Here is a 14,163-nt window from a genome sequence, read left to right on the forward strand (position 1 = left end):
GTCAATCTCATTGTACTCAATTCTCCCTTGTTAGGAGATAAAGAAAGCTTACAATAGGATTGTAGTGAATGGAAAAGACAAGTATCTTTATTCAGCAGAACAAGAAAACTTAAAATAATTCAAAAAATCGAAATCCTTTGCACTGCTTTGTTCTATTTCGGTTCATCATCTAGAATCTAGCATGCATTGTGTATTTTGCCAGTAGCACCAACCACACAAGCTGCCACCTAATTGATCAAACAAGAGAGAGAGAGGGGCATGGCTCATCCAGTATCTACCCGCCAACCCATCCCCTTGAATTCAAAAGCAGGCTGTCCAAACATAAAAATTGGTGCAGGTCTACCAATACCAAGAATGAAACAGAAGTATGAGGACTACCTCTATAATTTAAGGTTATACTCGTTTGACCTATCCAGTTACTGAAGTAGAAAAGTATGCAAATGCAATGTGCAAAAGAGAGACGGAATATATCAAGGAGGCGGTCCAATTCAGCAGACAGTTCGTTAAGCAAATCATAGATCCAGAAATTTGATATATTCGTGCAAGCAACGAGTTCATATAATCATTTGCTTTCAATACATCTGTTCAGCTCCCCCGTATGCTTCTATTTCCAGCATGTCTTGCGTTCATCATCCCCATACATTTCGATTGTCAATAGGGCACAGCTAAGACTGAAATCTACTATATCATTTCGTTCTCATTCCATTTTTGCTATTTATTTTCCCCAATCCAAACGCCAGCCAGCTTAAAGCCATGCAGACCAGACCAGATCGTAACAGACCGACCATATACATATCGTTCAGTATGCGTGATCCCATCTACCCATTACGAGAGACCTAGATAACAGCTTCCACGCTCCTAACCTCTCTCCAACCCCCTAAAGTGTAGATTCGCTTTACTTCGCAACAGCTGCGCTCAGAACTTGTGTTCTGAAGAATCCTCCCTTCGTCCTCTCAATTACTTGTTGGTATACACTGCTTGGTGGGTGGTTCATGACAACTGTTCCTTCCTTGTAATCAATCTTGGCGTCAACTCTGGTATCTCTGATGAGATTGACAATCCATTTTTCACCATCATCTTGGTTCAAACCCAATCTTGCACTCAAATCCTTGATATCAATTCTTTGATGAATCTTGCAGTAGCTCTCACTGATCAAATGTCTTGCGGCCTCAACAAAGTTTTCAGAGGCGGCGACGAGGAAGAAATCGGAACGGAGAACTTCCTCAGCTTCGGAGAGTTTCTTTTGTGCTTCCTCAAAATCGAAGTCAAGGTATAAAGCCTTGATGAAATCGGTAACGGGGTCTGAATATTCGTAGTTCTCTTGCTTAACAATACGAATGATATCTTTGAGTTGTTTCTGATATTGACCAGTGTTGCGTGTACGGTTACGGTTGGTAATGACTGCAGCAGTCAAGTATCTAAGAATCCATGGGCAGGCGGTTTGAATGGTGTTGATGAATGCTGGGGAGAAGAAGAGGTCGCAGATAACGTCACGAGCGGGTTCGTGGTTGAAGAATGGGAACAAAGCCCAGTGGATGAGCCAGGTGCGGTGATGAAGTTGTGCGAGAGGTTTGTTGAAGAGTTTGGTCTCGATCGATTCCTTCACTTTTTGGACTTCCTCCATAGCGGATTCCCAGTTTCCAGTCAAGATCTCACAAGCCAATTTACCCCATGTTGCTGCAGTGACTTTGTCATCGTCGGTAGAGAGGACTCTGAATTGGTAAAGAAGTTCGGCAGCCGCTCCGTAGTTTCCACAGCTGTATTGGAAGTTACCAAAGTCGTATAAGACGTTAACCATCTCAATTGTGACCTGTTTCTTTGTTAGGTTAAATTTTCAGTGACACAAAATTCCCATACGTACATCATGCTCCTTCTTCAAGAACTCCAAGTTAGCAACCTTGTCGCTTCTCAGTCCAGTAACAACATCCTCTCTGCTTAACAAATCTGTGATTTTCTCGCTCTCTTGTCCGAAAATTTCCAATCTTTGAAGAATTTCTTGTCTCTTATTCGCGTATTCCTTTGGTGCTTCATCCACACCCTCGATTTCGCAGTGGAGACTGGCAACATAATCTGTCATGTTGGTCTTCTTCAACAATTCGAATTTTGCCTTTGTGATTTCTGGCGATGGCTCGTCATCTTGGTCACCGACAAACTGTAGCAAAGGGAAGATTAAATGTCTGTCGAGGTGGGTGATGAGTTTGGGAAGGAGATCGTTCTCTTTGGCGATTTCCTCGGGGCTCTTGGCCGCTGCTTGAGCAGCATCATTAAGAAGGTCATTCGCAGTCGTGGGAGTATTGTCCGCCATGATTGCGATCCTATTGTGCTGTCGTGAGTTGGAAATAGTGGTGGGGTTCACGCTTTCGCAGGATAAAGATGTCGGAATTTGATGATTGTGTGCGCCCGCCTACAAAATTTCGCGCTAGTGGAGGGTAGCTAAAATTATTAGCGTCTTTTTTGTCTTTGAGAAGTTCGCGACGTTCGAATGAAGTTTGGGGAAGATAATTGATCAAAAAATCAATCTTTCCACAACCTCATATCCCTTACGATGTCACTACAATTCCTCAGACCTATGGCTTTGCCTAGACCAACCACTTTACGATATTTCCTAGGTGTTGCTAGACTATCTACGAACCCCTCTTCCCCGAGCCCAACAAAGGAAGCAATTTCAACCTCGACGCCAATTCCTTCACAAACTACACCTGCGACAGCCCCGAATCAACCGTACTATGTATCTCGAACGCTGTCCAAACAACTGCCAGTATATGCACTTTCCAAAGCAGGTGGTAACTTGAAGCAGACAAAAATTAAAAAGATTGAAGGAGATATCATGAAGTTGAAGGAGCAATTAGAAGAGGCATTCTCCGACAAGGAGATTCGGGTCCATCAATTGACGAAGCAGATCATAATCAAGGTATGTTGTGTAGTCCTTATGGAGGTTTAATCCATGAGTTTACTGACCATATCACAGGGGTGGTGTAAACTGGAAGTAAAGGAGTTCCTCAAGGAGCGACATTTTTAGTGGGGGACTTGCAACACATTTATGGACGAGAAAGAATTTATACGGGTTTAGTTGTTTCAAAAGCAATATTTTGCTTTGATTATCATTCTACACACTCAATGCCTATATGTACAATACACTCTTACTTTTCAAGAGAACCCATCACCCCTTGTACACAAACCAATACCAGCCATACCACAAGAATCACAGACATGAAGCAAATGCCACGCCTAGCAGGCAGATATCAAATTACAAACGCCGACTCCATACGCTATTAATTCATGCGTCTATGAACCTTAATACATATATGAAAACCCAACCACTCATTAGCCAAGACTTGTAAAAGTGCACAATTGTCGCAATGCCTCTTTCAGTCTAGGCTGTTTGCGTTCATGTAGTTTTATTATTCGTTCCGTCGTTGGCATTCCAGGTATGGGTATCATAGAGGTCGGGTCTTCAGGGTCTCGTGACTTTTCAGCCAGTCGGCGTAATATTCCAATTCCACCAAGAACTATTTGTAACATTGCCTCTTCCTCTGCCGTTTTAGGTACGGCGGAAACTCTGCCATGCGATGGACCTTGTGGAGCTTCGTGACATAATGTTAATACAAGGTGTGAAAGATTCTTTGCAAACCCATCCTCTGAAGTCAACCAAGCTTTTGCAATGCCACTGTCGTATCCTGGTGCAAGGTTTGCCAGAAGTTCCGCAGCAAGTATGCCTTGCATCAACATTGGCTTTCGGGCTTCAACCAGAGGTAGGAAGGTTCCCCGTTTAGGATCTTTTTGCTGATCAGGTATCACCGAGATAGACAGAGCGAATGTTCTTGTCAGAAGGTCAAAAGGTGGAGACGAAGACACGTCAGAGGCAAAGATCGTTTTGTAATGGGTTCGGTTTGGTTCATCCCGCGCAAGAAGCTTGGCAAGACTATCAACAGCAGGATAGATATAATAATGAATAGTTGGGTCGTACTGCGAAAATGTGATTTTGTCGGATCCCATTACGTTTGGGGGCGGACAGGGCGCAAATGCTAATAGGAAATGCAATAAACATAACGCTTGTTCGCGACCAGGTAACTTGATCTCATGTGCAATGTTCGATAGTAATATAACACCGTCTTTCATAAATTCAAGCGTGTTCTGGTTGGTCCTAAGTAGCATATTTCGAGTTCCCAGATACCGTATTACCACGCAGAAGAATTTAATAACAAACTCTTCTGCAAGGAACAAAAGATTTGGTTCGTGAAATGAGAGGTTGCGCAAGATACTAGTTATGCAAATCAGCTTCTCGACTGCTCGGTCGACCTGATATTCCTCCGATCCAAAAGGTGGAATATCTTGTACGGCATGCTTCTCAGCCTGACAGGCGCGAACGACATCTTCATATGAATTTATGAGCATCATATCCGATACCTCTGCCGCGTTTTCGGCTAACAGTTCAACCTGATCCTCGGCGCAATCCACCAGTGTCTCAACCAAATCATCACACTTCATCAACTCTATTGGTAGCCGTTGTTCGGAGGACACCAAGGCCAGAGTATCTAAAGCCAGACGTACTTCGGCATGTAGTCCGGATTGAAGGCTCATGGTCAAGGCATGGACGTCGATGGTACCAATTTCAGTCAATGGTGGAAAATCTGGCTTTAATTTCAACAAGGAAGTCCCCTCGCCACGGAGAACGTCCAAATCGAGGGCGCCCCCATTTTCATCAGGAATCCGCGAAAAGACCTTCAACTTCTCAGGAAGGACTACGTTCATTAGCTCATCTTGATTTGGCTCATCTAATGACGGCACCATGTTAGGATGAGGTGATGCCAATGATATGCTGCCAGACTTGGGTATTGAGGCTGGAGACGGTATTGGATAAATGCCGGTATTTTGCGGCGGGGTGGCCTCGACACTCCTCGAGAGACTGTTCCGAGCATGGCTTTGAGATCCTAAAGGATGTACTGGCGGGGCTTGTGGGGTTGAGAAACCATTCATGACAGGTTGTTGAGGATGATGTAGAGGTGTCATTTGCTTCATGGGGGAAGTTTGTTGCTGCTGGAGATGCTGCTGTTGGGCGATCTGCTGTTGCATGTAATGTGATGCTTGCATAGAGTTCGATGGAGGCATTTGTTTGGTGGGCGACATTTGGGGTACGCCGATAGCACCGCTCTGCTTCATTGCGGCTGCTCTCTGCCTTTGCATATTGGATTGAAAAGCCTCCTCGAACGCAAGAAGATTTCGCTCATATAGAGCCTTGAGTTGCGGAGGCACGTTTTGATATCTCAAAGGATGTATTTGAATGGCTTGCGCAATTTGTCCCCATGCATTTTGGGCCGTCACATTTCTGTATCCTCCATATTTGGTAACTGCCGCATACAAAACATAAATATTGATATGTCTATCACCTACAAATGGATTCGTCTCTAAAGGCAGACCCTTTGACTGCATGAAAGCAGCCAAGCTTTTGAGAAAATTGTTCTGATTTTGATTTTGGGCCATCGAAGCTTGCTGAGGTCGCATACCAGCAAATTGGCCGTTTGGTGCTTGCATCATCTGCCCTTGAGACAATGGATTTACACCGGGCGACATGTTCTGTCGTTGCGCAGCATGTAGATTGCTCTGTTGTTGATGCTGTTGCTGCTGCTGCTGCTGAAGTGATTGTTGCAGTCGCATCTGATACATTTGCCTGGTTTGGTCCAAAGAAGTGTTCTTTTGTTGCGGTTGGTGATTCGGTGGTTGGGCCTGTTGATTATACATTTGAGGTTGTGACATCGTAGGTGGCATTTGTGGCGTCGACATCGCACTTTGCGGTGGTGCCGAAGTTCGTCCTGGTGGGGGAGTAAAATTTTGACCATAGGCAGGTGCATAGGGAGTGTTCTGGGCAAATGTACTACTTTGTGGTGTCTCGACTCGGCTTCCATGATCAGATTGTGAAGGCGAGAAGGGATGGGGAGAAGCGGTAGAAACTCGTTGTGGTACACCGCCAGGTCGTAGCTGATTAGCCATGATTGGAGACGGACTAGCATTACTCGATCCATTTTGTAGATGCGAATATGGTGTCTGTTGAGGCGCATGTTGTGGGGGGACATTGTTGGGTGAAAAATTGGGGTAGACAGCTTGTTGTGGAGTTTGTGAGCGAGATCCAGGTAGCATGCCCGAAGCTTGCCTGGGTGATGTACCTAGACTGTCTTCCCTTGGCCTTGGTCTCTTTGATGGAATAACAGGATTGGTTTGATACACGGGGTTGTTGAAGGCTGGCGACCCATTGCGCATTCCACCATTTTGCATTCTTTGTTGTAATTGTTGATTCTGGAATTGATTGGGATCAAAGGATGATGAAGTGGGCATAAAACCCGATGGGTCCATCATGTTTCCTCCGGTATTCGATTCGTTCATATGATTGAAGCCTGCGCCATTGTGATTTTGGACGGCAGCGTCGTTCATCCAGGAGCTCATGTCTGTGGATGATAGTAGTGGCAACCCATCTGCAGATGCGCACAAGTGTTAGTTATCATCAAAGTTAAGTTTGAATCCATTGAAATCCAGTAGGGTAAAGGTGCAGACGCAGAAATAAAAGATAGAATCTAGCGCGATGAAGTCGCGACGCGCTGATGGGTCAAATGAAGCAAAGGGGGAAACAATTGCTTCATCAACTTTATTATCAACCGCATCCACGATATTCAATCCACATGCGCATGAATAACTACAATATGTCTCGTGACATCCTTCTAACATAAGGATAGGAATGAGAGGAATGAAAGGCAAGGTCTTACCTATCGACGCGCGCTGTTGAGGTCCCAAATTGTTTTGACAGTCTCGGAGTCTCTCTTCACCTGAATTGTACGCTAACGTAAGATTAGGATTAGTGACTAAAAAAGTAACGCCCCAAAATAACCACGCTTCGTTAATGAAGATCAAAGGGGAAAAGAGACTTTCTAGAATTTCAGAAATTATCAACTCACCAACCAATGACGCGATGATGCAAATAGGTGAGTTGGGATAATAGAATTATAAATAAATAAAAAGAAGAATTGGTTATTTTCTAGAACAAAATATGTTGTGTCAGTCAATTATCCATGGCCATTGGAAGATCCAGAATGGTCGAATTGGTGGGTGCGTGGGTGGAATATGATGGTGAGTATGAAAATGAATAGGTATTTGTGGTGATTTGATGGATGAGTGATGAGTGATGAGTGATGAGTGATGCGATGACAAGAGGTATTGTGTTCCAAAGTAAATGATTGCAACATCACATTGGAGGAGAGTGAAAGCGTGACCAATGAGGAGTGTAAGGATCCAAGGTCACGTTTGTGTTGGGTTGGAGGTGGAGGGAGGGAGGTAGTAGCTTGATGGTTAATAATAAGGTACGGTGGTGAGGTAAGGTAAGGAGAGAAAAGGTATCAAGGCAGCGACGAAGCGGTAAGAAGCCCTCCCGTACAACTTCGCCGGATTTGTGCGGATAAGATACATGGGAAGATCAAGAGATAATTGAAAAGATCGGAACATACCCGTCTCAATCCACGGCTCCAAAACCAAGGTCGAATGAGAATAGGATCGGGCAGAGAATGGGGGTTTGGATCCGACGGTTGGCGAAATAATGCTGTATCGTAAAAATAAAAAAATAAGAATCAATGTGAGAATGCTTGCTGTAACACGTTGGTTGAATCAACTGGTGGACCGAATAAGCAACCCAAAGATAATTGAAATGCCTAGGCAGCGTGGAATGAGACTCCAAAATGCGAATTGGAACTAATGAGAAGTCTTCCGGGGGAGGGTTGTGTGTTGCGTTGTTGAGTAATAAGGAGATTGTCGGATGAATGTCGCGGCCTTCACCTGTTTCTTGCTGATGGATGGATAGATGCTGTATTTTCCTTTCCTTTCCTCGGTCGTCGCTCCATTTTTTTTAGAGAGAAAAAGAGAAAACGGCTAACGATGGTTAAGCCAATCATGTCTCGATATCCTTGGCTCAACTCAATTTGTAACCCTTCCATCCGAAAAGATCATTCTCTCATCTTCAATGGATTCGAATGGGAATTCGAGTCACATCAAAAACCGTATAGACTGATCCTTCATCGAGACCTAGGTTATCCTTATTACTGTCAATACCTATCTTCGCAACGTCCTAAAGATTCCTTGGTTAATGAAATTGGGTGAGTAAGTATAGTAAAAATGAGCGATAGTATGTGTGTTGGACTAGTATGATTGGTTCCCGGTCGTGCCTGTTCCTGATGCGGTGTGAAATTCCTGGTCGCTTTAACCTGACGGATTGATACCATAAGAAAATCCGTGACATAAAGGGAAAAGAACTGGACATTTCCAAGATGAAGAAAGTGAAGGAAAGGTTGCAGAAATCAAGGACAGTGTTCCATGATATAGAGATGACTCCATACGAGCCATTTGATGTTGTGAATCCATTTGCTCCAGTTTGTTGTATTGGGAAAATGGAAGGCCGCCCTGTGTTTCTCTCGACAAGGTTTATGATAGTGCGAGGAGGGAGGATACAGGACGGAGGAATTGAATCAATTCCCAAGAATGGCTCGGAACCAGAAAGAAAACGAAGAAGAAAAGGCCGGTGGAATAGAAGACAGAATCATGATGCCAGGGAGAGAATGGTAGGATGAGAGGAAAAAACAGGAACAGAAGAAAAAGAGGGGGAATGGAGTTTTATTTATTTTATTTAATTGTTCAAAGGTGCAGGGCCAATTTGGAAATCACGTTTCCCACCGGGATATAAGCTTTTGGCGTATAATTCATTGCCTTACCTGACGATCCAGAAAAGATCAGATTGATAGGTTACAAATGCCGTCTCTGAAGGATATGCTGGTATGGCACTCGTTCCTTCTTTCACTTCTCTAGACCCATTTCAATTCTCCTCACATCATGGAGATACTAACCATATCACTCACACAAACACACAGACCAATGAGACCCTTCCAGATTATGCCTCTTGGGTTTGGGATGGGATGGGATGCGTGAGAAACGGGATTGGTAATTTGACCAGTAGACACACAGGTGGGCATACGATATTTAGATCTTTCTTTCCGTGAGGTGCCAATATAGTCTGGGGACCTCGTTTCGTTGACTCGTTATTTCCCGGGGATTTCGTTTGACAATTCCTGTGCGTTTCTTTATGATACCTATGTTTTGTGGTATGTTTGTGGCTTCGATTGACATCCACTAATGAGAATAGGTGAAAGGGAACCAAAAGATTAGACGGGACAATCTATACTGTACTCAGGTCGATCAATGCATCTAGGTTCTGTTTTCATGTCATCTAAATACCTAGTAAGCTTATAGAGCATTGCTATCATTGCCTTGACTGATAGCTCCGTGGTACGCTCTTCCTCCTCACAACCATATTGATTCATTGGAAATCAATGAGACCAGTGAAATGCTGCGCGTGGGAAAACGAAGGGAGGATATCGTGTATGGTATTTTGTGGTGATTACTGCGTATCATGATTCCTGCATCTGAGACTATTTATCCTGCAAGTAATGTGCCGTGAAATTGCAACTTCCCTCGCGTTTTCTTCATATTCATTCGATATCTGCCTCGGAGCCGCCCATCCGAATCCGTCGTTGGTGATTGTGGAGACTCAATATCTCGTTGAAGGTTGCTGGGTGGAAGCACGAAAGCTTTGTGGAAGGAGAGATGCTTTTGACAGAATGGCGTTCATGTTGCTAGGGTTTATTTGAGAAGAGTGCCTCAATGGTCTATCAAGCATGCATAAGACAGGGTCTGATGCCTTTAAAAGCCCAGAACAGCGTGGATGGATGGATGGATGGATGGATGGATAAATGTCCGTTAAATCACACATTAATGAATGTCCAGGTGAGGAACGAGAACAAACGTCTAGTGGCACCATGGAAAAGGAAAAAGATGTCTCTTGTGTAATGTACGAGGTGAATACTATCGAGTTAACTCTCATTCTCATGTGTCTAAACATTCCCCTTCTCAGGATCTGAATAAGTGCCTGCTAGCTACCTCGTAACATTACCGTACTCACCTAGTGTTTCCCTACACTTTAGACACTTTCGTAGGTGGTATTAAAAGGGAGGAGTGCAGATGGTGTAACTGGGGCACAACATAAAAATGGATTAGCTTTTGATTTTAGTTTCGGCAGGCACGAGGCTTCTTGGTCGTCATTTCTTTCGCTTAAGGAAGTTTGGGAAACGCCGAGAAGGTTTTAATCCTTGTTGCTCCATCCAAATAAATATATGGAGGCATTGGAGGCGTTGGAGCTTGGAAAGCTTTGGTGATATTATCTCCATGGGCCCATCAAATCATCCGTTAGCTTATCTACGTCGTGCTAGGGGAATTCACCTCTCTCTTTTCCATTGCATAAACATACAAGGTTTCAAATATCCATTGTGTTTACCATTAATCAAACACAACACACGGTACATACGGTACGAGATGGTCAAGAGAAAGGCCAAAGATGTCGGAGATGAAGTTCACGTAGCGCCTCGGAGATCAAGTCGACAAAAAGTAAACAATACTGAGAGCTTGAAAGAAAAGGCTACAACTTCATCAACTTCGTATCCCTCGGCACCGAATACCAAGAAGGAGATCAAAAAGCAGACGGCAAACAGAGATTCTCAAAAAGAAGCAAATGTTAACGGAGAAGTTACTGCACCAAAACCGACTGTTGTAGGTTGATTATTTTCCATACGTTCAATGTTCTCATGCTCTAGTCTCCCGAGACTTATATACCGACCTAGCATTTACTGCTTCATATTTTGATTCACGAGGACCCTCTTGGACAAGCACGTGCTCTTCACAAATCATGCTTCATACCGACTGGTAGTGATTTTATCTCATGCTCTTCAATCATTTTAATAATTTCATTTTCTATCTCTGCGCTTTCGAGTTTAATTCTGGTCCATTTTTAGAGTTCTACCAAATCCACAGAATCTACCAACCTATCTCTACCAAATGGCACCAAATCTACTACAACAGAAATTCTCTCGGGCGAATCCTCATCAACTCGTCAATATTGGCTAATGAAAGCTGAACCTGAATCACGTATCGAAAAAGGTCATGATATTAAATTCTCCATCGATGATTTGGCAGCCAAAACTGAACCAGAGCCTTGGGATGGTATGTTATTCCTTACACATGTATGACATGTAAATATTAATACTAACGTTTTGAAAGGAATACGAGCATATCCAGGTGTGTCACCTTGCCCCTCTGTTTTACAATACCATCACTTATACATAAATTAGCACGCAACAATCTTCGTGCGATGAAAAAGGGAGATTTGGCCTTCTTTTATCATTCATCATGCAAAGTTCCTGCAATTGTTGGAATCATGGAGATTGTTGAAGAACATTCTCCGGATCGTAATGAATCCCCATCAATCATATACTTTCGATTACCATACTAATGAGAAGAATAGTCTCAGCGCATGATCCTACGGCCCCGTACTACGATCCCAAATCGTCACCGGATGATCCCAAGTGGAGTGTCGTACACGTCGAATTTCGCCAGAAACTAAAAACACCTATCACGCTCAAGGAAATCAAAGCTTGGTTTGAAGAAAAGGGAAATGCATTGAATAATATGCAAATGTTGAAGCTGGCACGGTTGAGTGTAAGCAAAGTAACTAGTGATGAGTGGAGATTCCTGGTAGGTGAAATGGAGAAGAATGGGGATGTGATTAAGGAATAGTATTCTCAAGGCACGATGAAAGTGTGATATTTTAGGGGTATTAAAATCTTCTTGAGGTGGATTAACGATGGATACTCACAATTGCACAACAATTGATTTGAATTAATACTTTATACACAGCATTAAAAAGTCAAAGGAAAATAATACAAGTCTCGCTGAAAACCCGTCAAATTATAGGTGCCACACACACAAAGTCGCATGCTCAACATTCTACAATACACAGATCAGTTCACTACGAATCTACCATCCCCAAAACCTATTGTACTTTATTTCGAATATCGATCTTCCCTTATACCTTTCTCCCCTACCCCTGTTTGCTTGTCATTACATTTTCCTCTCCTTTTCTTATATTCCTCTATTCCTCTTCAATTTCATACAAGATACATCCGCATTCCTACCACCTATCACGCTCTTGAGTCTCTACATTCAGATCAACTTGTTTTTGATGTTTCATTATAAATATTGGAATAGAGAGGTTGTTCGTGGATGGGTAGTATCTAAATGTTTGAATGATGGATGTATGGAATTACTTTGTTAAAATTGGATGGGATGGGATGGGATGGTAATCATTGTTATCTGTAGGGAATTTCTTGGTATGCCCAGGTGTTATTTATCTGTTTATATGATATGCTGCTCTTGTTTCTTTCTTTTGTTTCTCGCCTTTCATGTTTGTAGGCAGTGAAGGGATACTTGGGTCTGAGTTGTTGGTTCTCTCTCTCTTGCGCTCTTCCTAGTATTTCGTAGGGCTAGTCAAGCTTTTTCAAAATCACCATCATGAATCAAATTGGGTTTCTTCGCGCTTGCTTCTATATGGGTAAGGTTTATCTAGCTGTCTGTATAGCTAGTTTTTGTGAAAGGGGATTGTTTTTATAGAAAGAGAAAGGAAGGAAAGGAGGAAGAGAAATGGAAAGAGAAGAGGTGTGGTGATGTTATGTAAGTCTCTAAGCTACACAGGTCTTAGTATGGATAAATTTGGGTTTGGTTGGGATGATTTGAGATTCGAGATTCGAAATGCGAGATGTGATGTGTGAGATTTTGAAGATGTGGGTATAGTAGAGGGAAGGGTGATGCGTTGTGAAGTCTCTGCCTTAGCATTCCAAGGTTATGTATTATGATTTTTGAGACTGATGAGTGTATTGATAGTTTAGATTAGGCGAGAAATGAATGCGTGGGGGAATATCTGCCTCTAGTTTGAGGGAAATAGGGTATGAGACTTAAGCTGATGTACTGGATCGACTGAGGATAAACATTGTATGTAGAATAAATGAAGATTGAACTTTTTGTTTTTATTTATCAAGACTTGAGAGAAATAGGGTGAATAGGGACTTGAAGTTTTGAACATGTAGACATGATCTATAAAGATTGTGTGATGTCAAGAGCTATGAAACGTAATTTTCTAGCCAGCTCGAATACAAGGAAGATTGTTAAATTTACATACTTGGTAGGTTCATGAGTACTACTGTAGCAAGGCAATGTTGTATAGCAATCCTCATCTTTCCTGCAGTTTATTCTGATCAAGCATCTTCTCCAATCTCACTTTCCAACCTTGTGTCAAATACCTCAACAACTCCCTTTGCTAATCAAATAGCTTTAACCGACTGGAAACATAGTTCAATGGTAGAATACTCGCCTCTTAGTGTGGACGGACTGCATGTGGGGCACCTCTGAGTGCTTTCGTGGTTCGGACCTACCGTGAGTATGTGTGATGGGAGTTCGAGTCTCTCTGTTTCTAATAATCATTTTATTTTAGGGGTAGACTGCAGAGAAGAGAGGGTAAATAAACTGAGGAGTAGTAGAGCTGGGTACGCGAAAGTGACTTGTGCAACAGAGGTTTGTTGTTCGAGGATGATCTTTAATATACTCCTTACCCTATCGTCGCAAAACAACACATATAACAGGAAGCGAGAACATACTGTTCGAGATCGAAATAAGAGCATGTACCAGTTTGAGAATCTTTGAATATGTGATATGTTTGCTCCGTGGTTTTCCTGCCCGCGGAGAGTGTTTGGTAGCCCCGATGCTTCGGTTTCCTCGAACAAACAGACGGACGAAGATAAATGGAATGAGTTATAAGCAGGACCCTCTACCTAGCCCACGAAAATACATATACTCCATTTCATTTCAAATTCATTTAAACGGACCTCAAACGAAAGAGAGCATATAGGATATCATAATTAACATACAATATTGGGAGTGTATGCAGCTCAAGTACTGCTCGAGAGACACTTCAGAACAAGTGATCTGTCGACAAAGGACACTAATCAAGTTAGGAAGACAAAGAATCCATGAAAGTTGCGAGAACAGCAGAGGGGGAAGGTTATCAGAAAGGCACTAGTTAAGAAGAATGAACGAAGAGAGCGCCAAAGGAAGTGAGTTCAAAACTACTACGGATCCAAATACGCTGGTATTTCCACCGCACTGCCACATACAGTTGACGAACTGATGGCCCAAACTTTTAGATCTCATAGCAGCGGAAGAAATGGAAATATGACTATCTCAGAAGGCAGC

General features: G+C 42.9%; 4 protein-coding genes across 4 annotated transcripts; 2 read left to right on the plus strand and 2 right to left on the minus strand.

Moving 5' to 3' along the window:
- Positions 1-430: 430 nt before the first annotated feature.
- Positions 431-2,305, minus strand: EAE98_009551 (uncharacterized protein; the record flags this gene model as incomplete). The annotated part of the gene is made up of 2 exons (XM_038957172.1): positions 431-1,810; positions 1,862-2,305. 2 exons carry the CDS (start codon positions 2,303-2,305, stop codon positions 896-898), a joined length of 1,359 nt encoding a protein of 452 aa, XP_038806365.1. The 3' UTR covers positions 431-895.
- Positions 2,306-2,545: 240 nt separating this feature from the next.
- EAE98_009552 (uncharacterized protein) lies at positions 2,546-3,019 on the plus strand (the record flags this gene model as incomplete). The annotated part of the gene is made up of 2 exons (XM_038957173.1): positions 2,546-2,911; positions 2,969-3,019. The coding sequence occupies 2 exons, from the start codon at positions 2,546-2,548 to the stop codon at positions 3,017-3,019; spliced, it is 417 nt and encodes a 138-aa protein (XP_038806366.1).
- A 305-nt stretch (positions 3,020-3,324) lies between these two features.
- Positions 3,325-6,438, minus strand: EAE98_009553 (uncharacterized protein; the record flags this gene model as incomplete). The annotated part of the gene is made up of 1 exon (XM_038957174.1): positions 3,325-6,438. The coding sequence occupies one exon, from the start codon at positions 6,436-6,438 to the stop codon at positions 3,325-3,327; it is 3,114 nt and encodes a 1,037-aa protein (XP_038806367.1).
- Positions 6,439-10,398: 3,960 nt separating this feature from the next.
- On the plus strand, positions 10,399-11,655 carry EAE98_009554 (uncharacterized protein; the record flags this gene model as incomplete). The annotated part of the gene is made up of 5 exons (XM_038957175.1): positions 10,399-10,632; positions 10,875-11,082; positions 11,140-11,157; positions 11,211-11,327; positions 11,384-11,655. 5 exons carry the CDS (start codon positions 10,399-10,401, stop codon positions 11,653-11,655), a joined length of 849 nt encoding a protein of 282 aa, XP_038806368.1.
- Positions 11,656-14,163: the final 2,508 nt, after the last annotated feature.

The sequence above is a fragment of the Botrytis deweyae genome (genome assembly GCF_014898535.1).
Source record: "Botrytis deweyae strain B1 chromosome Unknown BDEW_029, whole genome shotgun sequence".
Lineage (NCBI taxonomy): Eukaryota > Fungi > Ascomycota > Leotiomycetes > Helotiales > Sclerotiniaceae > Botrytis > Botrytis deweyae.